Source organism: Nothobranchius furzeri, chromosome 14, assembly GCF_043380555.1.
Source record: "Nothobranchius furzeri strain GRZ-AD chromosome 14, NfurGRZ-RIMD1, whole genome shotgun sequence".
In the NCBI taxonomy this organism is placed as follows: Eukaryota; Metazoa; Chordata; class Actinopteri; order Cyprinodontiformes; family Nothobranchiidae; genus Nothobranchius; species Nothobranchius furzeri.
In genome coordinates this window covers 51,274,248-51,297,305 of record NC_091754.1, presented here as the reverse complement: position 1 = coordinate 51,297,305, position 23,058 = coordinate 51,274,248, and the positions used below count along the sequence as shown (strand labels likewise).

Below are 23,058 nucleotides of genomic sequence, written 5' to 3'. Positions count from 1 at the left end.
TTTTAGTTACTTTTTTAATAAGGAGAACTTTTGTGCTTTCTGTGCCTAAGAATTGGATAACCGCAGGGTGGGAAAAGTCACATTTACAAGCAGCCACTGAATGCAACAGCACCATCCACCCCTTCCCGAAGACCCTCTCAGGAAACGAAAGGGTTAATGAGTTTTTAAGGATCCGATCGATGTCTCTTCTTCCACACGTCGCCATGAACAAATGAATTCGCGGGGAATTAAATATCACTTTCATAAAGGAGAACGAGTCCTGTGCTTTGAACCAGACCCTACCAAGGCTAAAGTCTTGTATGACGCTAAGGTAACATTTTACCGAACGTAACGTCACGTTTCTGTACGAAAACGTCGCACAATTGCTTCATTTTAACTTGGAATGCGTGGTTGTTTTTCCTTCGTGGTGCAAGAGAAGGCTGCGTAGGCCACAATAATAAGGTTAGCTGCTATAACCCAGTGCTAGCTACCTTTCTGTGCTTGTTTTGCGTGATTTCCGGGTGCGTTCGCTAACTAGCGCGGTCGCAGAATGATGTATGAAAACACAACTCTTATATTTTAACATTCCATGCTGCGTCAGAACCCTTCTATTCTCTAAACCACCGCCATTGAATAAAACTGTTTTAACTAATCTAGCTACACTTGTTTACTTTGCTAGCTTCAAAACCACAGTGATAAACAAACCCTATATCATGTGGCTAGCGCTAATTTAAAATATTAAATCATTGATTATTTAAGTATAAGTATCGTGTAAATATATATAAGCTTTAATGCTTTAATGTTATTCTGTACAAAACTGGTTAGCAAGCTAGCTCTCAATGCTGGCATTCTGAGGATGCTAACAAGTTAGCCTTCGCTAATCATTAGCCTCCTTGTAGTTTTTTGTTATTTAACTGTCTGACATAAAACTAAACGTAGTATTGTACTGAAATCAGAAACAGTAATAGAAATTACAAAATGTCGTTGTTTATTCTCAAAATAGGCATTTTGAGGGATTATTTCAGGTCGGGTTAGGGTTGTCACAGTTGAGAGATACTTGACAACACACCTCAAAAGTGTTTAAAATTAATTTGGCAAAGGTTTGAGGACCCAGATCAAATGCAAAAGGCATACTCTGCAAGAATCAAAGAGTGCATTTGAGGTGACAAGGTGTTTTTTTTCTGTTCAGGATAGTTAATGTCCAAGAAAACTCAAGTGTAGACCTCTTTAAAGTATGCAACACAAGAAGGTGGTGTGTCCACATCAAGCTGTGAAAACTCCCCACCCAGAGCTGCAAGACAAAAAATAAAACCACTGTGTAATCCTTTTACTCGCAGTCGCAGGAGATGACTAATTCCTGAGTTCTTGCTTGGTATGCTAGAAGCCTTAGAAATATTGCCTGATGTCAAAAAGAGCAGCAAAGAAGCAACTTCTGTCCATGAAAAACATCAGGAAAGACTGATCATCTTCAAAAGGTCCTTGGATTGGACGGCTAAGGATTGTGGGAAAGTTGTGAGAAAGCAGTGAAGACTGCCGTAAACATGACCAGTTCACATCTATAGAACCCACTCCTGAATGGACATATGAGCGTTTAAACCCTGATTTTAATATTGTGCAATAAAACGTTCATATTTATAAACTCTGTAGCTATTCAGTTACGAACAGGCTGGTCTCTTCCATATGAAAATGTGACCAAATCGCTAGATTATTACTGACATCAGCTGTTGACCCGGAACAATGACTGGTTACTGCTGTCATTTATGGAAACCGGTGGAAAAAATGTAATTTGTTTTTGTTAAACTAATGAATGTTTTTGAGCTCAGAGGCAAATGAAGACCACAGCATCAGTGTACTTTCTGTTTTCTTGTAGGTTCTTGATGTCTTGATCGGTACAGATGAACATGGAAGACGAGTCCCAAAGTACCTGATTCACTTCAATGGTTGGAGCAGAAGGTAATGAGACTTTGTTTAATCAAAAAAGTTAGTTATTTACATTTTCAGAGGATGAAAACTACTTAGAGCAAAGAAAAACCACAAGGTAGCTGCTAGCATGCTGGGCATAATACAGTTAAACAAAAGCAGCCCCCCCCCCAATTTATATATAAAATCACATGGAAATTAAAAGATGTTTACAGACAGCGCAACAGCACGTTCAGCAATAACAAAAGTGTTGCTGAGCTTCTGTTAATATTATTTATGTATTAAATTAATATTATTATTATTAAGACAATCAGACACAGTACAAGTAGGCTTGATGTGCTCAAATAGCAAGTTTCTAAATTGACACAAAGAAGTAATAGACCTTAAAATGACGGTGTGTATTTTCCCTTGCAATAGGGGGCTGTACACGCCTAAATAATGTCCAGCAAGCAGTATTTTTGTACTCGAGTATGACCTTACTTCCAGAGACTTGGTTTTTTTTTTCAATGTGTTTCAAGACCGAAAATGTTTAATTTGAACAAACTTACCTCACGTCACACATGAGAGTTAAATTTTAAACTTATCATTTCAATAAAGATGTATAATGAGCCTTTTACTTTTTTAATTGTGTACATATTGCTTAAATTATGTAAGTGAGTTAGTACCCGCTAGCCACCGAAGCTGCCACTACTAAGCAACTGACCAACCATAGATAACTGCTTTGGATCTAAAAAACAAAGAAAAACATTGTAGATGTCAGCCCGATAGCTACAATTAGTTGGCTTACATTTAAACTGGAAGTTTGCTCCTGAAGAAGAAGAAGAAAATATCATTTCTATAGCGCCTCAAGATAAAAATCACGAGGCGCTTAAAGTAGATGCTGCCGACTCCTGATCCGCCATCCTTTTGAAAATACCGAGCTGTAACCTGGGAAGGAAAAAAGACACCTCCCATGTATCCTTGGGCAGTTAGCCAAACTGCTAACAAACATAGGACAGACAACTCGGTTGCACATGAATATTGGAACACGTCATGGCGGTTCCTGATAACGTACCTCCTAGGCAACTGGGGCAGGACCAAGGCATCAAGGCGCGGTTCCTTGACATTGAGAAACACCCACTGATCCACTCCCATGTGTTTTAGACTCAGTTTTTATGGTTATATGTTACAAAGCCGCCAATATTTTCAACAACTGGGCATCATTCAATTCTTTTTCAATAACATTTCGATGTTAAAACTGCACGTTGTTGCTTTAAATTAACCGGTACTTTGTTCAAGTCCAACGGCGCTTTAACGGAAAAAGCTAGCATCCCTGACACCTTTTTAAAATGAGGAACCACAAACGAAATCTGCTCAATTCTGCAAATGTTGTAGTAAGACCCAAACAGTATCATTAGAGGTTAAATAAGACTGAGACTTAAAATACGTACATTTAAAAATAAATGGCAGCCAATGAAATCTTCGCCTCGCAGCAGGTGAAAGCCAGGATAAAACATAACAGTGATGCAATCGAAAAAGACAGCGTAAAACAAAACAGCATATACAAATATAGACAACATCAATAGATTGTATCAGCCTAATCTAAGAGTGGAAACAAAAGCTGAGTAACGATGAATTTTCTTACACTAAAATCAGAACAGTTGGTAGATCAAGATAAAGTTTTAAGGAGTCATTGATTATGTTTGCCACTGCCCTTCGATGCGTTTTAAAAGGCAAGTTTGGCTCCAACCAGATATTTAATTGACTTGGTAGATTTCAGCTGCAACAAATCTAAATAAGTTCACCATAGCATTAAATATTATTTAGATTTAAGAGCAACTTATTATTTAACATTATTGAAGTAAATCTGTAGAGACTCTTGAATTTCAATTATGCTGAATTTAGAGCAATATAAATGCTATCATCTGCATGTAAATGGTGCGTGATCTACAAGATAAATGTAAGTCTTTAATAAAAAAATTAAAATAATGGTGGCCCCAAGATAGAACCTTGTGGGACGCTCTAACAGCTCCCTGTTGTCTAGAGTGAGCTTCATTAAAAACAAGCTGAATTGGCTTCCATCAGCTCGTGTTGTGATAACAATGCTGTGGAGAGTTGATGAACATCTTTGATGTTTTTCTTGTAGCTGGGATCGGTGGGCTGCGGAGGATCATGTCCTAAGGGACACGGAGGAAAACCGAAAACTGCAACGTAAACTGGCTCGCAAAGCGCTGGGTCGCATGTAAGTTCATGTTGTCTCTTGGAAAGAAAGTCCGCACATATGAAGTCTTTTTCGTGGCATCAATCAGTTTCAGCCAGGTTTCTGTTAACAATAGAATATCGGCTATTTGTTGCACTGGTGCTGTTTAAACTATCAGTAACAGAAGCAACACATTCTTTGTGGACAGGAAGAGAAAAGGATGGACGAAGAGGCGTCGTCGTCAGTCCTGTACTAAATCTTCTCTGAAGACTCTCCCTAAGGAGGACGACAGCGATGACGCTTGTGAGGAATCTGTCTGAATCCTCTGCTCCCACAGCAAATCACTTTGTGTCTCACAGATTTGCTCTTTTCGTCCGTAGGTTTGATTTCAACCTCAGACAGCAGCGAAAGCGACGACTCTGACGCCGATTCTTCAAACAGTGGCGACAGCACATTCTCTGAGGATATCAACAAAATGGTAAACCGGATTGTTCGCTTGGTGAAAACGCTCCTCTGTCCCTTTGAGAGTTTCCAAGATCTACGGGTTTTGTTTCAGAGGGTTGAGCCAGATGTCAACATGAAGAGGGAAAGTGAGGAGAAGATTGTTCACGTGGACATCAGCATCCCTGATGTTCTCAAGAAGAAACTGGAAGATGACTGCTTTTATATCAACAAAAGGAAAAAGGTATCCAACAGTAGGGATGGGTACCGAATTCGGTACTTTTTAAGGTACCGAATTCGGTACTTTTTAAGGTACCGAATTCGGTACTTTTTAAGGTACCGACCGAGCACCGATTCACGTCATTTCAAACGGTGCCTCGTTTCGGTACCTGTCCTTCATAACGAGAACTTGCCTAGACAGCTGCGCATGCGCAAGAGCGTTACGTCGGTCCCTGCGAGCGAACTGTAAACAGAGCAGCATGGGTAGAAAGAACGCACGCTAAAGCTTAGCTTCCGTTTCGCTAATGGTGCGTTCGCTTTCTCCTCGGAACTCCGAATTTCCGACTAGAAGAACATGAACGCGCTCTAAAGTTTTGCTTCACTTTACTAAATGCGACGGGTGACTGGGTGAAGATGAAACCAGCGACAACGATCTAAGTGTGAGGCATCATCGTTTTAATCTGCTCCAGCAGTTAAATAAACTGTTAAAGATAGCGTTAGCTTGATATGTTAGCTTCCATTGCCACCATTGTTATCAGCTAATGGTGCGTTCGCTTTCTCCTCGGAAATTCTAACTTCCCAGTAGGAAAAATCAAATGAAAAAAGACGGCAAAAGGAATGAAGATACACAGTAAATTTAGTTCACAGTAAAGATGTTTGCTTCAGTTTAATTATCAGCTTATAAAACTACAAGGACGATGTTAAAATACAAACAGTTGAATGTTATTTATCGTGATATTTATCAAATATTGTTATATATTGAGAAAAATATATATTTAATTATAAAAGAGAATTAAAATAATAAACACTCAAAAGTATCGAAAATTGGTACTGTTAAGTACCGGTATCGATTCGTAGGTACCGAGAATTAGTACCGGATCGATTCAAATGTCAAAGGTACCCAACCCTACCCAACAGGAAGCACGTTTTCCATTCATGTACAAGTTCAACAACAAACATGGTGGAGATATTTGCTCAAAGGGGATTGGGGATGTTTTTTCACCCATAGCTCGTAATGGTTCCCTGTCAGACCAATGTGGTGCACATCCTGGAGTCCTACGTCAAACACTTCGCCATCAACAAAGCATTCATGGCCAACGAGCGGTACAGACGTCAGCAGAACGCCTCACAGAGCAGCAGTCCACAGCCGATTCCTCCAGAGAAGAGGTGAGCCGTCACACGTCGCAGTTATAAGCAACTAGATCCAACTGGGGAAGCACAAATGAAATGAAAGGGACTCGAGTGTGTTTAGTTGGGTCATAAATGTCTGCAACTATCGTGACATTTGAAAACCCAAAAGCTAACTTTAAAGCAATTGTAGAAGTGGATCGATCACTTTGGTTTCTATAATTACAGTAAGGTATTTTATCCTTACTTGCTTTGGGTTCTGTTTTCCTATTGGCCAGCAGAGGGCGCACTTACTCCACTAATTCTTTGTTAGAAGTGTTTATATTACTTTAAATAAAAGGGGATGCTCTTAAGCATCACGTATGTATTTACTTTGGAAACAAATCTATTCAGAGTGCTAATGTGCTTGAAGAATAGGATTAGTACTTTTACCAGCTATTAAAAAGCTGAATCATTTGGTTAGAGTGCAATGTCATGTGACTAGAGACTAGAGAAAAAAAATGTACATATAACATTTTTAAATATCAAAATTACTCGCTGCGATGCCCTGAAAGTCCTGTTATTTGTCGTTTTTAAGCGAGGAGCTCTGTAAGGAAATGGTCGACGGCCTGAGGATCACGTTTGACTTCACCCTACCCATGATCCTCCTCTACCCATGTGAACAAGCTCAGTTCAAAAAAGTCAGCTCTTCCAAACTCTTCCTCAGCACGAACGAAGGCTCGCCCTCCTCCAGCAAGTAAGTGTGGCCTGACGAGTGCGCCGTCCATTTGCACTATCTGGGTTGTTTATTTTTTGCCTTTCAAAGCACCCAACGAGAACGCAGCCCGAGCCCACCAGTCCACAACCCCCCCACTCCTCAGTCCACAGACAGCCAGCCGGCTCTGAGCGACACGTCCGCCACCACGCCCACTGCTGCAGCTCCCACTCCGAAGCGCCGGCGCCACCCCGATATGGACTGCATCTCCTACCAGTCTCAGTCCCTCAGACGCTCCACGAGGAACACATCAGGAGGGGATCGGCCCGCTGAGGGAAGCAGCGGAGGTCATCAGAGTGAGTTTTGTGTTCAGTCCTTGTGCAGGGTTTATATCGCTTTTGTGACAGATTTCTTTAATGATAGGTGGAGGCAGCGCTACGGCCTCACCACAGCTCAAACGCCGTTTTGTCGACATCTCTTCGCAACCAAAGTTCTTCCTCAACCTGGACAGAAGTAGGTTTACTCTTTTTATAAAAGGAAACGTTACACCGTTTAGTTTTTGTCCTAGATTTATTTAGATTATGGTTGTTTCAGTGAGAAGAACTTCAGATTTGTTGCTGATAAAGCTACAGTAGCAAATCTGGAAAACAAGCTAACTTAAAAAAAATTCATGCTTTTTAACAATGTTCTAACATAGGATAGCTATAAATATATTCTTGAGATAAAACAGTGATTCTCTAGCATTTGTCTAAAACCCTCAGCCAATAACACGGCTAGATCTGAACCCAACGATTGGTTCATTCGGTCGTCTGTCTCATCGAACCACCGCACTTACTCACTTCCCCGGGTCCTCCACTCATTACGTGCTTGCACATTTAGCAACAGAACACCGCTGTTAGAGGTTCTTGGTTCAATAATGTCAAAGAAGAAGAAACAGCCGGCTGCTACCGCTTTAACTTTTGGACAAACTACCAGAGTCCCAAAAAGAAAAACCCCATTTGACGTCATGGACAACAACTTTTGGACCTAGAAAACAGCGACTGGTGTTTAGTGCTCTCACGTTTCCTCTGGCAGTGTGGGTTCGGGTGTCAGGGGGACGTGGCATAGGGATCATGGCTAATGGGCTAACTTGTTCTGTAGATTTGCTAAGTCTCGGATGGATGGGATGGATAACCTGTAGAGCTGGGTGCAGCGGGGAAAGTTGGTGCTTTTTATCTGGGAGAAAAGAATAAGGTGGAGGATGTATTTAGTGAAAAGAAGGAGCCCCAACAATGAGCCCTGAGGTACACCGGTGGAAACAGGAAACACAAATATGAATGCAAAAAGGTCTCGGTGTTTCGTGGTAGTACTAGTACTAGCATTCGTTAAGCTAAAGGGAATGAGTGGGTGACTTGCTTGGAGAACAGAAGTTACTGGCAGTTTTCAATAATGAAAGAACCGTACCAATAATGAAAGATGAATTGGTGACTGAGTAAATGGCAGGTTGTTGGTTTAGATCAATGATCCGCAACTGGCGGCCCTTGGGCCACGCCTGGCCCGCGAGCCTTCTCTTTGTGGCCCCCAAACCCCGCGCCCACCCCCACCCCCGACGGCCGACCGGGAGGTGTAGGATAGAGCTGAGGAAAATAATAAAATAATCGATGCATGAGATGCGGGCATAAAAAATTCCGCATCATAGAACATTACCATAATCAGTTATAGAGGAATGTGGTTTTGTTATTTTAACGGCGGCATCAGCGTAGCATCCACATCTGTCAGAGCGGTGTTCTCCACATTTATCAGGTAGGAAACTTTAGTCCGCCTTTATGTGGTACTGCAGGGCTGAGCGCTGGAGTTATAACCCGAACCGAATCAGCCCGATCGGTTCTGTTGGATTTGGGCCATAAATTATGTTAATTGAGCAGGTTGTCGCGCACTCCGCTCGCTCGATCAGCGAGAGCGAGAGAGAGAGAGAGAGAGAGAGAGACGTTCCTCCAAACACGCGTTATTTTCATAAGTTCATTATTGTTTCTCCTGGAAGCGCTCAGTCAGACCGAGTGCTGTGATGTGGGGAGGTCCGGTCTTGGGGGGGGGAGCGGAGTCAGTCGGGGGCCGTCTTGCTTCTGGGTCTTTTTTGTGAGTGGCCCTCAGACCATTATAATTGAGGACCCCTGGTTTAGATAATAAATCAAATGAGTGACATCATCAAGGCACGAGTGAGGTAGGGTTGGGGGTAACATGAGGTCAGACTTACAGGCTGCTTTTGCTGCCTGCAGTAGCTACTGCATGCCACTAGATGGTGTCATTTTACTTCCCCTTTCTTGAAGCACCCCTCAGGTATTCTAGTTAAGCAGCAATAAACAGCTGTAATGTCATGAAATGGCCTGATTTTGAGATCCCACAGGTCAGATCCACAGCCAGGTCAACGTACCCCTGGCTATGACACAACCTACAAGATTTTCCCCTCACAGGAGACTGGAAGTCTGCGCGTAGTCCCTTTAATCAGAGCCTGCCTTCCTCACACCAGCTGGACTGCAGCTCTGACAGATAATAAAAGATGAACAATAACATTCTCTCCTCCAAGGTCCTTCACAGAGAAACTCTTTCAAATGAACTCCTTTATTCCCAGAAGAAAGAAGATTTTATAATTAAAGATAATCATTAAATATTGCTATTTATAATTATATGCAATGAGATGTTCATTGATCTGTGTTTAATGATAAATGCTTAGCATGTTTACTGGGTGAGGTCATCACCATTTGCACACTCATACAAAGACAAAGTAAAGTGAAGTTAACACATGACACATAGTTAACCTTTTGCCCAGATTCAGAGTCTCTAGATCGAAGAGGGTGTGTTCTGAGATTCTTGGTAACATCTCCCAAACTCGTCAGCCCCTGATTGGCTGGCCAAATCCATAACATCAATCTATTAAAACCAGTCGCTCTGGTTTTTCCCTCAGTTCGAACAGTTCGAGAGTTCTAGAGCGAGCTTCAGACCGGCCATCTTTAGCACCTCTAACCAGTAAGGATTTTGACACATCGTCTAAATCTTTAAAACCTTTTTTGCACCTGCGAAGCCGAGAAGAACAAGATAGTACCTGCAGTACAAAGCAAACGCAAACTCCTTCAGAGTTATTTTTAAGACGCTCGGCTTCATCTGTCGTTGTGACCCGGAGACATCTCAGGACTGATTTGGTTGCATCGAGGTTTCTCTACGAACCACGTGCATTGGGGTCGTCGGCTCCTTGACATCTCGGATCCGAACGGGGGTCTCCAGAACGGGTGAGGTAGCACACAGCGAGATAGCGTCTGTATGTGGTTTTGATAATAACAACTTTATAGCTTATTTGCAAACAAAATTCTTTTATGTCCAGAACTCACTGAGAAACGGAGATTCTGACTCCATTACATTATATTCACACATAACTTCCAGACACCATCCTTAGTTCGCATCCACTCACAGTAAATAATAGTTTAACCATTTTGTCAAATCTTAATTGTTTGTAAAATAAATTCGTAATTTTTATAAACCTGACTGTTTCTTGAATCAAACGAAGTGTGTACGATCCCTTAATGAATAAAGAATCCTAGAATCTTCTGACTAAAACAAATAAAGACCAGGCAAGGTGATATTCTATATTTAAATAGAGTATTAGAGCTTATTGGTCACAAGTGGTGTTAATAATATAATTAGCTCTTAAAGTAATTTACTTACTCCCAACATACTATTTAATCTAACATTACACAGCCTTGTAAATATCGTTGAAATGTAATAAAATGTAGCTTTCACTTCTTTTCATCCAGAAACTCCCATCCACAGTGGCTCCTCTTCGCCGTTGCCTTCGACTCCAAGCAAAGAGACAAGTGGTCCTTTTTACGGTCTGGAAAGCCGCAGAAACAACGAGCTTAATGAGGTGGTGATGTCATTTAGGGACTGTTCAGTTGTCATTTTATGTTTATTATGCTTAACAAAGAGGTTTTACCAAAGTGTGGAGCAGCAAAACGATACACACATTAAGTGAACACACTTTTAAATTTGGTTTGTGGGATATCAAAGACCATCCGTGTTCCAGATGAGATCTAGACATCAAACAAGGATCTACAGTAATTATGTGCTTGTTGGAATAAAATATTCAAATGTTACATCAGGATATTTAATAAAGCATTGATTGAATGCTGCTAGAGGCCCAAGAACACCTATTAGGTTTCCCTAAAACAGGGGTGTCAAACTCATTTTAGCTCAGGGGCCACATTGAGGGAAATCTAGTCCCAAGTGGGCCGGACCGGTAAATAAAAAACAACTTCAGATTGTTTTCTTTGTTTAAATACAATCAATATGAAACAAGGCTGGAGCCTGAGGACAGTGTAGAACAAGTACAACACCTGAAGTGTACTTGAAAATTTGAAAAAAAATAAAATAAAAAATCAATACATAATAAAAAAAATTCCTTAGTGATTCAAAGAGCTTACAGATCACATGGCAAGATCAGTTCCATGCAGCACTTAAAGTATATTTGACTCATTTTACTTTACATCTTTTAGCTTTCACCAGCACATCAATATCAGGAGTCACATCCTGAGTGGCAGCTAACTTCAGGATGTGATTCAAGTTCTTGTGTGAGCCTTGAGCACAGCTTTGTTTTATTTATACTCATTACAGAGAAAACTTGCTCACAAAGATACGTTTATTTTCACTCTACATTGTAAAGTATGAAAATAAAGTTTTCACCACCATCTCGCGGGCCGGATTTAACCCGTTTGCGGGCCACATCCGGCCCGCGGGCCGCATGTTTGACACCCCTGCCCTAAAAGCTCTTACGTAAGATGACATTTTTTTAAAGTTTTTTTTTTAGATGAAGAAAATATAAATTAGTCTAAACTACTCAAAATAAAGATTTTAGCTAAATAGCATGAAAATGAATTTGTCAAACAGTCAAGTTCATAGTTCTGACATCGCTTTATTGTGGTTTTGGTTGAAATCGACACTATTGTGCTTACAGGTACATCTCTAGAAACGTGGGAAAAGTAACTGAATATGTGTCACTTGTTTCAGATATTCTAAGTTATATCAGACTTCTGAAAAATACGTTGAATTAATAAATATATGAAAGGTACAGAGAATACATCCCTGTGGAATTCCATGGAATAGTTAAGACAGGACAAAAGCGATTTGTCTTTAATAAACCAATAACTTCTTTGGCCTGGTTCCAACACGGAGGTAATTACGCCGACTTCTGACCCGATTCTTCTAATTGGACCATCTTAGGTATAATCTCGGTAACCGTAACGGCTCTAAAGATAAAATCAGATATTCCTGACATGTGTGGTGTTCCGACCACTCAGGTCCGTTCAGAAGGATGTAGGGACTAGCCTGTTATTTATGTGGATATGTAGTTCAGCCACAACCAGCGGGGAAAGTTCAGTCGTGGTGCAGAATATACGGCTGTCTTTCAAACCGTCTCTGCATTCTATTGGACAACAAACAACGTGACGTACTCATCATGACGGATATCCGTCAATGGGGCAGACGCTGTTGAAGAGGAAGCAAATACACAGTTTTTCTAAATAAATGACTTGAGTACCTTTACCTGCTCGTGACTCAAAGAAAAGCCCAAGTCTAAATGGTCCAAAGCTGATGCCAAATCTGTTACTCAAGAGCCAACGCCATCTTAGTTGTTCAGCTCCGTCGCGTCATCCCACGAGCCTAACCGATGGAGTGCTCTTATACGCGTAACACAATACAGCTCAGGTCAACGGTACACCTGCTGAGGCTCCTATGGAGCATGGCTAGACCAACCTGCAGAGCAAAGTCGTTTTGGCTCTGCTACTGTCCGCTACATCAGAACTGCTCTAATCACAAATCAGAGATATTCAACACAGTTTATTGTCTTGGGCAAATTTTGAGGACAAACGTCCGTGCTGCTCGTTGAATCTGACGCACAGCCAATCGGAAAAGCTAGACGCTTCTCCACTGCTGGTTGTTTGCTCTGTTGCCACATTTGATATCGAGAGGTTTTTCAAAGGTTTCACGTCTGAGGAAAGTTTGTGTTGAATCGGTTCATATGTCTTGTGTTGCGTATGTTTACTAAGCTGGTAAGCCATCCTATACAAACAACCAATCAGCAAGAGTAAACCAAAAGTTCCACTCAGTCTTTCCGAGCACCTGCCGCTGTTCAGGTACTCCGGAAGTTGCTGAAATCAGCCCGTTTAGTCGGCTCGCGGAGTGGAGACGCACTCAGGCTGGGAAGTTTTGTTGAATTGAACCTGAACTTCCAGTACTGGAAACACGCCCGTAGAGCGCTGTGATTGGCTCAGCCTAAACTTAGCTGAGCCAGAGGTAGACATGAGGCCAGGCCGAACTTTAGCTGCTGCTACGGTAAACCACAACAATCTTCTGCATCAAGTTGGTTTCTTAAACGGCTTTTGTTCGAACCAGGTTCTGAGCTGGAGGCTGACTCCTGACAACTACCCTCTGACCGACCAGCCTCTGCCACCTTCTTACCTGTATGGATCACAACACCTGCTGCGGCTCTTTGGTCTGTTTCTAAAAACCGTTTCAGTCCAGTCACATTCAGCCACCTCGCCTCCAGCGGTCTGGTGCCCACTGCCCGGCTTAACACCGCCAACTAACCCTCTCCTTTCACTTTCCAGTGAAGCTCCCAGATATTCTGGGGAAGATGCAGCTCCCCGACAGGAATCTCCGAGCCCTGATCAAACATCTGGAACTCTTTCTCAGGTATTGATTGGGTGGGATGGATGAAAGTGTCGAGGTTTTCAATACTTTTCCTGAAAGCTTTCGGTCCACTCACAGGGACGTTCGACCGTAAAATTGAAACGGAGAAATAATGTCCCATGAAGTGGCATGAATCAATTCATTAGGAGGAAATGCACCTTGCTAATATCCAGCACGGTTCATTAACCAAGGTCTGTCCCAGCTGAGCAGCTGAGCTCCACGATAAGTGCAGAGTTTCCATTTCACAAGGAGAGAAAGGCACAACCTGCACCTTTAGTCCAATCAATTATTTACATTCAAGTCGAGCACAGATGTTAGAGAAGTTGTCTGAGTCTCAAAGAGGGGGGTGGGGTGGGTAAGTGCAGACACGTTGTGTTGGAGGGAGGGCGATGAGTGGGTGTTACACAAGCGCCGGAGTCTAATCTTTAAATCCTCCCTGGCGATCTTCAGGGATTTAGGTCCTTTCGTTCTCTAATCAAACACGGACAGTTCCTGTTCCTGCCAGCAGGTGGCGGTGAGGAGCAGCAGTCACCTACAAGTGTCTTTTATCCGCTCCTGGTTGCACAAACGGTTACAGATCTGCAAATAAAATGGCTTGAGCGTCAGCAGTTCTTCCTAGAAATGCATCAGCAGCAGGGTCAGAGGCCAGGGAGCCTTTTAAATCAACCCAAACCAAAAGAACGACTTCTTCATGTCGGACTGCTTTCACTAAAATTAGCTCACGCAGGGTTGTTGTTATTTTTTTAAACGCTCTAATTGTTATTCTCTCCTTGTTGGGGGCTCAGCAGGACGCTGGCGACCAACTCCAAACAAGCGGCGTCTTTTGGGAAAGACTTTGTGTTTTCCAGTCTGTAATCAGCCTGCAGGCAGAAGCTGATTGATGTCGCTGAGACTTGACGTGCGGTGCATTCTGGGATTTGGCCGCGGCTGATCTCTCGCTCTGCCCCTTTTCCTCTGCTCGGTCGACGGTGATTAAGCGTGTTGATCCACACGTTATGCAGATTTATGACGCGTCTTTGTGTTATTGCTTTTCTTGCAGAAAATTGGGCCGTGCTGATCTGTATTGTCGACTCGAGAAAAACGGTCTACGGGATATTAACCATTTTTAATTTTATGATTTAACTTTGTTGGCCCGTTTACGTTAACCATCGACTTCCCGTTGGGTTGTCCTAATTGTTAATTTTTATCGAAGTGCTTCTAAATAAATAAACTCTGCTCTGATAATTTGTTTGCATTGAGATTAGGAAGGTTGGTGGAGCTAAGATGAGATGGCAAGATTTAGAGGATTTGGCCGAGTAGCGGATACTAAGAAGATTCCGGATTAGTTTTCCCCGTTACTGATTAGATGGGATGAGGTGGGTGTGTGTCGGGTGGGGGTGATTTTTCACTTTTCCCCCCTCCTGACGGTCGGTCAGTAACTCTCTGGACCTGTCTAATGCAGGGATTGGTTTCTGCTGATGGTATAGGGATGGATGGAGGGGGCTTTGTTTGTGATATAATTATACAGACTGGGGTCATGGGGTCGTAGATTTTCTTGGAATGAGTCGGAGATGTCTAAGAAAACCACACGATGGTCTGGAGATGCCTCCCTGTTTTAGCTTGAAGCAAGCCGTTTGTTTCAGCCTAAACGAAGCTGAACTATGGAACAAAACTCAGAAATACCATTATTTTTGGTCAAAACTTTAACTCATTCACTGCCAATGTTTTTACTGTGTGGGCGTCGGAACGAGCCCCCGCGCCGAGAACGAACAGCTCTAAAGCCGATCTTCATCCGCATACGTCACACGTCACGTGATCAGGAAGCAGAAAGTCCACGTGTTAGGAGAACGTTTTGGGCCGCTGCTGTAAAAAAAGTGAGGCGTGAACCGGAAAAGCGTCTGCCGATCACAATTTAACAACGGATTATGAAAGAAAGGATAACGCTCGAAGCACGTGGATTCTTCCTGATGTAAGAGGTGAGTCTCTTTGTTTTGGCGTCAACATCATCCTAGCGCGCAACGTTCTGTGACTCTTAAAAAAAACAGTAAAAATGGCGAGAAACACTGGCAGCGAAGGGCTTTATCGATCGATCAGGAAACGACTGGCAGTGAATGAGTTAATTATACTGTACAATAATTTCAATTTGTCAATACATTTTGCTTCTAAACAATTACAAAAACAAAAAAAGTGGCAAATGAGTCGTCAAAATGACTTTTCTGCTCTAAAGGATGGATACAATGAAATAAAAATTCTCGGCCAGAACAGAGAACTGAAAATGAGGAAACCAAGGTCGAAATACCGGAAGAAATTATTATGTCAGTCATTAGAACCATAGTATTAGAGGGACTATAAAATTAACTCTTTAAAGAGGGACTGCACACCGTCAGACAACGTAACTCCACCCCTAGTCAAGATTTAAAAAATGCTATGAAAGTGGGCGTTGCCAGGAGGCACAGAGTGGCATGGCCACATGTGGGGAATTTCCATCCTGGGAGGGAGGGGAGTGGGAGGAGACTGTACCGATGACATGAAACTACCAGCCCCAGTCAATCACACGTTTAAAATGCAGTAGCTGCTGTTCTGCCACAGGGGGCAGCACTGAGACGTTTTTAGACCTAGATTCTAGATTAATTCAAGTTTACACAAACATGTCAAAAAATGCACAGAAACAAAAAGATTGCATTTGTAAAGACCCGATTATACAGTTTATAAGCAAAAACAATTCATTTTGGGGTTTAGTTAGTCTTTAATCGTCAAAGTCACAATATTGCGTTTAACGGGCCAAATCTACTCCCTCACAAAGATATTACTTTACACCAGAAGATAGTGGAGATGTGTACCTTCAATCTGAGCAGCACTTTTGAGTGTTTCTATTGACATTTTCTGAGTTTATAGAGTTTGACAACTGTCGCTCATCCGGAGGCTCCTGAACGAGAAGAGACGAGCAAAGCAGAATCGGAAGGCTTATATTGCCATATGTGAAAGGAATCACAACTTTAGGAAACAGCTGTGGTACTTGGTGCAAAAAGAAAGATAAAAATAAAATATAAGTGAATATAGGAAGTAAGAATATAATTATGATATTATAATAATATAAAGTAGCAACAACTAGAGAAATGGCTACTATATAAAACACAGTGTAGGTACTGATCAGAGCGGATCAGTTCAGGTACAAACGACCGATGCTCCCATCAGGTTTTTTACTGCCGATACCAATTACTTGGACTGGCCATGAGTTTTATATAAAGTTACATAATGAGTGCCACAGACTATATAATCTGGGAATAAAGGAACAATAAAACCACCTTAAATGGTCTGTATTCATTTAGACAAAAATGTTTTTACTCTTTAAAGAGAAAAAAACTTGGTGTGTTTATTTTTGACCACAGCTTCTAAGGCTCCTGCTCACAACCCAAGGCTTAGAGCTGAAGTGTGTCTTGGATGAGAGGTAATAACCAGAAAAGTCCAGATGTTTTCAAGGAAATCTCTGTCCAGGATGACTGAGAATCTACAACTACTTGCTGAAGCACGAAGCATCACAACGATTCGGTCAAAAGGGAAACTGAAACACTTGAATGTAGATGCTATCAGTAACAACAGATTTATAGCGTTAAAAGCTATACGGTGCAGGAAAGCTAAAGAAATCTCACAACTTTGGGTTGTAGCTTAATTAGTTGGCATCGACACAGTACTGCTAGAAAAGTGGAGAAGAGCTGACTTCTTTAAGTTAGTCATTTAAACCTGTGTGTTTTGCCTTTATTCTACTAAAAACACCACAAAAAAGGAGTTTTTGGCCTTTGTAAAGGGACAAAATACATTTGAGAAATGTTACATAAATATATATATGTGTGTGTATATATGTATATTTATATATTTTTATATATTTAAATATATATATATGTGTATATATATGTGTGTATATATATATGTGTGTGTGTGTGTGTGTGTATGTATATATACATATAAATATGTGTGTGTATATATATACATATATATGTATATATGTGTATATATATATATATATATATATATGTGTGTGTGTGTGTATGTATATATACATATTTATGTATGTATATATTTATACGCATATATATGTGTATATACATATATACACATATATGTGTATATATGTATATTTATACACATATATATGTGTATATATATACATATATACACATATATATGTGTATATATATACACATATATATGTGTATATATTTACACATATATATCTATATATACACACACACACATATATATATATATATATATATACACATATATATATACACATATATATATATATATATACACACATATATATATATATTTATATATATATATATATATTTATATATATATATATATATATATATATAAAATCAAACTTGTCGCGCTGACACTATAAATTTCTTCACACTTTCTTTTTCTCGTACTTCCCTTACCTGATCCCTATTCCAGGTTTCTGGCTGAGTTCCATGAGGATTTTTTCCCAGAGTCAGCCTATGTCTCAGCGTCGGAGGCCCACTACAGCATGAAACAACCAAGGCCGGTTTATTGAAGGAGGCATGGGCCCTTTCCCACCTTTTTTGTTTTGTTTTTTTTATTTCTTCTTCACTTCATGCAGCTGGATTTGGCTTGTTATCAAAGGAATAAATACCATCTTCCTTTTCAATTCCTCCTCTTCCTCCGTGGCCTAACATCCATTCCCTTGCTGTATATTTTTTTCTGCTTGTGCGACTCAACTGTGTGACTTTTTTATCCCCTTTGTAGGAGAAGCCCACTAATCCTTATTGTAGCCGCGTTTTTGCCTACACTTATTAGGACCAAGCTGCTTTATCTTTTTCCATTTCAGCTACAGTTTTGGAATATTGACACCAGTTCACTGGAGATTAAAGGACACCTACATAAAGCTCTGCGCCCTTCTTCTCTAACTTTGGAACCCGTGGAGGAAATTTCTCGCCTGTTTGGGAAGCTAACACTTTGCAAAAAGAACTTTTCTTCTTCTGCATGTTGATAGTTGCTGCTTTTCCTACCAGTTTTTCCCCAGAATGAATGAGTGAATTTGTAGGCCTCACTAATTTTCAATGGGAGATCTTTTTTCTTCTTTCTAGCTTGTGATGTTGTCTCAGTAAAAAATTGCTATTAAGTTTGATTAGAGTAGAGTTTGATTGAGTAGATCCTATTTAAATTTAGTTGGATTTAAACTATTGTACATAGCAGTCATTTCTGGTTAGAATAAAGTTTAACGTGTGAGAATGTAAATATTCTGTCATATCAGTCAGTATGTAATTTATTTTTCTTCGAAAGCTAACAAAAGTTCTGACTGTACTTCATTCTTTATATCAGCAACAGTTTTTTATTTATTTTTTTGCTTTTTGCCTTTTCTGCTTCATGTTTTTAGTGAAAAATAAAGTCTTTTTCTAAACTTTGTTAGCTTTTCTACGCACACCACCACTATTGTGTCTCATTTTGGTCGTTCCATTTCTTTTAGTTCTGATGGTCATTGTGGATCTCCGCTCATTCTTTTTCCGTCACCATGCTAATATGCTAATATGCCATGCTAACAGATAATCTCACGTGTCTGAGGGAATACCATTTAAGTAAAGGTGATGAATGCCAAAGGAAACCCCACAGTGGCGGTCTGCTTCTGTCATTGGCCAAAGTTCAAATTTTGATTTAATCAATGAGCTCTTCTGAATATTGAGTCTGAGTGTAAAATGGGTTTTTACACGTTCTATAGAATTCTTCCTTTTAACATCTCTGTTACGGATGGCAGCCCTCGGGCCGGCTTAGAGCTGGTATGGAGTCCTGGCGGCTCCGCCCACACCTGCTGGAATGCACAGGTGCTCCACATTCCTTTGATGAGGACGCGGTAAAAGAGGGGGCTCGCAGACGCATCGGGAGGAGATGGAGCTGAGGAGTGAGACGGCGTACGTCGGAGATGAGAGAGGGGATCGACCTCCGAGCCTTTGACAGGCCGGGAGAGGAACCATTGAGCCTGAGGAGCTGTTAAAAGTCTGGTTGACTGCTGGAGAGGGATCGGCCAAGGAGCGGACGGAGTACTGATGGGGATCTTGTTCAACTCGAGCTGGATGGATCTAGAGGAGCCCGACAGCGGTCTATGAGCAGCTGAGCTGAACTGGCAGGAGACCTGTCCCTGAGCTGAAACCAGATCCTGGCATTAGGGGAGAGCGATCCGAAGCCTGTACTAGGATCCTCATGAATGGATGAGTAAAATGGGTCCATTCTGAAGGCTCTTCAGTGTTTGCTAAAGGTCTTCCTCCTGACTTGTGAATTCCAACAGTTCTACTGAAAGTTTATTAGAATCGGTAAACTCCCAGTTCTGGGGCTTTTGTGCAAGAGAATGAGGAACAGCCTCAGTACCAGGAAATAGCCTGGGTTTCAGAAAAGACTTTAACTATGATTGGAGTGTTTGTACCTTCCTCTCACCTTCTGGGGGAGGTATCTCAAAAGGGTGTTTTCCACCCTTGGGTTTAGGCCTAGATTATTATTATTATTGAAATTACTAATTTGTTTTTCCCTTATTAGTCCTTTGTTAGGTTTAGGTTTTCTGGATTTTGCCCTAAAACAATCCTGAGTTTGTGTTGCTAGTTACTGAGTTTTGTTAAACAGAGAAATAAAATATAAGTTGTTTGTAGATGCACTGCCTCGTCTCCCTTTTATCTTGCAAGCCCTCAAACTCCTAGCAAGCCACACTTGGGTTTGTAACCATCTCCAAATGGATAAACAGGGTTGAGATTGGTTTATTTTACAGGCTCCACCTGAGTGCGTCAGTTGAGGGCTTCAGGGGGAGTCCATCAACCTGGAGGAGTCGAGCTCCCCCGTAATTCTAAGCCTGTTTACAGATACTAGTGGACCGATCGGTTTTTGTCAAATGCTGCAGGTCTTTACCTGCAGGTGTAAGAATTCAGATCAAACACACAGACATGATTTACATAGCTAAAACAATTTGGGGTCAAATTGACCCTAGATGAACAAAGATGTATGCAAAATGTGTACAGCTTATTAAAAATTATATTAAAATGTAATTTATCCCCACCAAATTAAGAATCGTCATGGGATATGAAGCCTACAATGAAAATTAACTTTTTTAATGATAAACATTGAATTTGGTAAAATTTCAACCAACCTGTGAAACATACTGAAACTATGTTAGGCCTACCGTTACACCCCTAGTGTACTGACTCATTAAAAGATTTCTACATGGCAACATGTAGTCAGGATATCGCAGATTGAATTTTCAAAACTAAAAGGTGGGGAAACCTGTTTTGAGACTTATTGAAGAAACAAGGTTTCATTCTGACCAAGCCGGTCCAAACTGGAGTCGTTCAAAGTGAAATGCTACCATCTCAAAACAACTCATTTATTTACGCCACTCCTGTAAGCACTTGCATTTAATCAGCATTCTAGACACTTTGGCCTTCATAATCTTTCCATAGAAACTCAATACAAACGTGTAATTATCTGAGGGAGTTTGATTGGGATGCATCTTAGATTAGAAAGTTCTGCATGTTTTCCATTCCTGTGTATTTCCCTTCGCTGCAGCTCGGTGGTTTTTGATCCACAGTGAAGTTCTGACAAACTGGGAAGTACTGTTCTGGGAAACGTACTTCACATGTAAAAATCTTTTATGAGCACTCCGTCTCCTGTACCAGATCACTTGGAACTGCAGAACTGAATATGGCATAAAGGTCAACACAGAAAGGAACTTGTACTTTATGCAAATTTAATAAGTGCTCAGCGTTTTTTCTACCTAAAGAGTGCCTTTATTCTCTGCAACGGCACCTGTGGGAAACTGGCTAAAGCGCTCTTCCCATATTAAGGCTCTAATGGGTTTTAGTGGTGAACCGTAATCTCATTCTGACTGGATCAGACTTCTTGTAATGAACCTCATATCAGTGCAGCCCAAGACGGCTTTCCTATCATGTAGCCACAGCAGCCGCTAGGTCAAGCCTCCATGCATCTGAAATCGATTTCTCATGCGGTGGTGTCACTATCAACTTACCACATAATTCAATTTATGTTGGGCTAAAATGGAAGGTAATGGGATGTGAGCTATCACCTTATAAGTGCAGCTGTTGGCACCTTTCACCTGAATGCGTTTCTTCTGTGTTGGACTCCCCGCCGTTAAGGGTTCTTGGGTTTCCATCCTGTGTTTCTGTTCTCCATGTCTCACTTCTTTACTTCCTGAATGGTTCTCTTCCTGACCACATCCATATCACCATCAATGTTCTCTTTTTTTTCTAAATGGCAAGTCCTTTTCGCTCGCCACATCCCTTTTAACATTTACTAAAGAGAAGATTTTGACCGAGTGCACACTAATCCATTTCTGACCTGTCTGCTTCATCCACAATTGCATGGCTTGTCAAGACCTCCTCTAATGAGCTAATCTTTTAACCCTTCGTTATCCCAAACCTGAAGTTTGTTTTAGTTCCCCTCCTTTGTGTTGTCTTCCACTTCCCATTTTCACCCTTTCGCCATGGACCTCAGGTATGGATCGCACAGGGAGTGGGTGGATGCCAGCTCTTCTTCCTCCTCTGACTCTTCTTGGATGTCTTTTGACATGAGCACGGATCTCACATCAGTCAGCTCTGACATCAGTCAGACCTTGACCCCGGTAACGTCGTCAAGCGGCTGCAAACCGTTGGAAGTCCCACATCAAAACAAGTCCTCTTCAGTTGCACGGACGCTTAATGTTGAATGGAGAGAAACGTCATTTCTTAACGAGTAAGTAGACCCTTTACAGAAACATTAGTCAGTGAGAGTGATGAATCCGTTTGTAAAAAATATACTTTTGTTGCTGAAGGCAATTAGCATGGATGTTCGATTTCTAAGGAATTTGGCATATATATATATATATATATATATATATAATTATGCTTATCACAGATGTTTTTGTCAGTGGACATGGATGTCTAAGGCAATGGATATGTTCATTTAATGTCCAAGGTAGTATAGGATTTGCTCCGAGAGAAAAGGTTACTGATATAGGAACGACAAGAGCAAGGGTTTTAAGACTTTGTTGTAAAATAATAGTGACGATAATCATCTGTTTGATCACATTTTACTCATGAATGGTTCCATTAAGTTCAATTCCCAGTAGAACTGTGGAAGCACACAAAAACAAGCTCTGCATTAGTTTAGACGGAGACCATAAATCACAGTTTCAACTTGAACTCTTCAGAGAATTTCTGGCAATTTAGAAAACCGAGTATTATTCATTGGTTTCATTTTTTCTCCTTTAATTTCCTTTCACATTTTACAATCTTCCATGACTTTATTGTGGTCTGTGTGATTACACTTTTCCATACTGAGGTCCTAACATGCTCACATACATGCGTTGTGTGAATTACCCTTGAATTACTCCCAAGGTCGTGTGAGTTTGCATTGAAGCGTTACGAAATAGCATCTTTATGAACGTTTTACGTGAAGTCAAAAGGTTCAAATGCATTTAAGACTTTAAACAGTTTGCGCAATTGACAATTTCATCTGTCAGTTGATAACTTTATAAAGAAATTATCCAAATTCGGCATTTTCCTAGAGATACTTGATGTTTTCTATACATTTGTTTGTTATTTTGACAAAAACTTGAAAAACAAAATTCAGTCGGAAGGTTACCTGCAGTCGGATATTGTAAAATTGTGGACACATGCTCTGGATTTTTTGTTCGCAAACCTGAAATGCATAATGTAGTAGCATTTTAAAAATGACAAAAGATGTTAAACTAATATATAATGTGAAAAAGTGGGTTTAGTCATAGGGAGTGGTTTCTGTCTCTAAA

At 40.9% G+C, this 23,058-nt stretch overlaps 1 protein-coding gene across 2 annotated transcripts; it reads left to right on the top strand.

The window, feature by feature from the left end:
• On the top strand, positions 1 to 18,104 carry LOC107381068 (MSL complex subunit 3). Of its 2 annotated transcripts, none has more exons than XM_015952556.3 (14): positions 1 to 310; positions 1,850 to 1,932; positions 4,025 to 4,120; positions 4,287 to 4,381; positions 4,459 to 4,556; positions 4,635 to 4,763; positions 5,748 to 5,905; positions 6,444 to 6,602; positions 6,672 to 6,916; positions 6,984 to 7,073; positions 10,346 to 10,455; positions 12,978 to 13,077; positions 13,193 to 13,277; positions 17,715 to 18,104. In XM_015952556.3, the coding sequence occupies exons 1-14, from the start codon at positions 212 to 214 to the stop codon at positions 17,812 to 17,814; spliced, it is 1,647 nt and encodes a 548-aa protein (XP_015808042.3). In that variant the 5' UTR covers positions 1 to 211; the 3' UTR covers positions 17,815 to 18,104. The 2 variants fall into 2 exon arrangements, with proteins under 2 accessions (XP_015808042.3, XP_054599123.2); XM_054743148.2 differs by lacking the exon at positions 17,715 to 18,104 and adding an exon at positions 16,643 to 16,779.
• Positions 18,105 to 23,058: the final 4,954 nt, after the last annotated feature.

Coding starts and splice junctions, on each gene's coding strand:
- LOC107381068 (XM_015952556.3), top strand. CDS start 212: ATGAATTCGCGGGGAATTAAATATCACTTTCATAAAGGAGAACGAGTC. Junction 311..1,849: donor AAGTCTTGTATGACGCTAAG/GTAACATTTTAC, acceptor GTTTTCTTGTAG/GTTCTTGATGTCTTGATCGG. Junction 4,382..4,458: donor GGACGACAGCGATGACGCTT/GTGAGGAATCTG, acceptor TTTCGTCCGTAG/GTTTGATTTCAACCTCAGAC.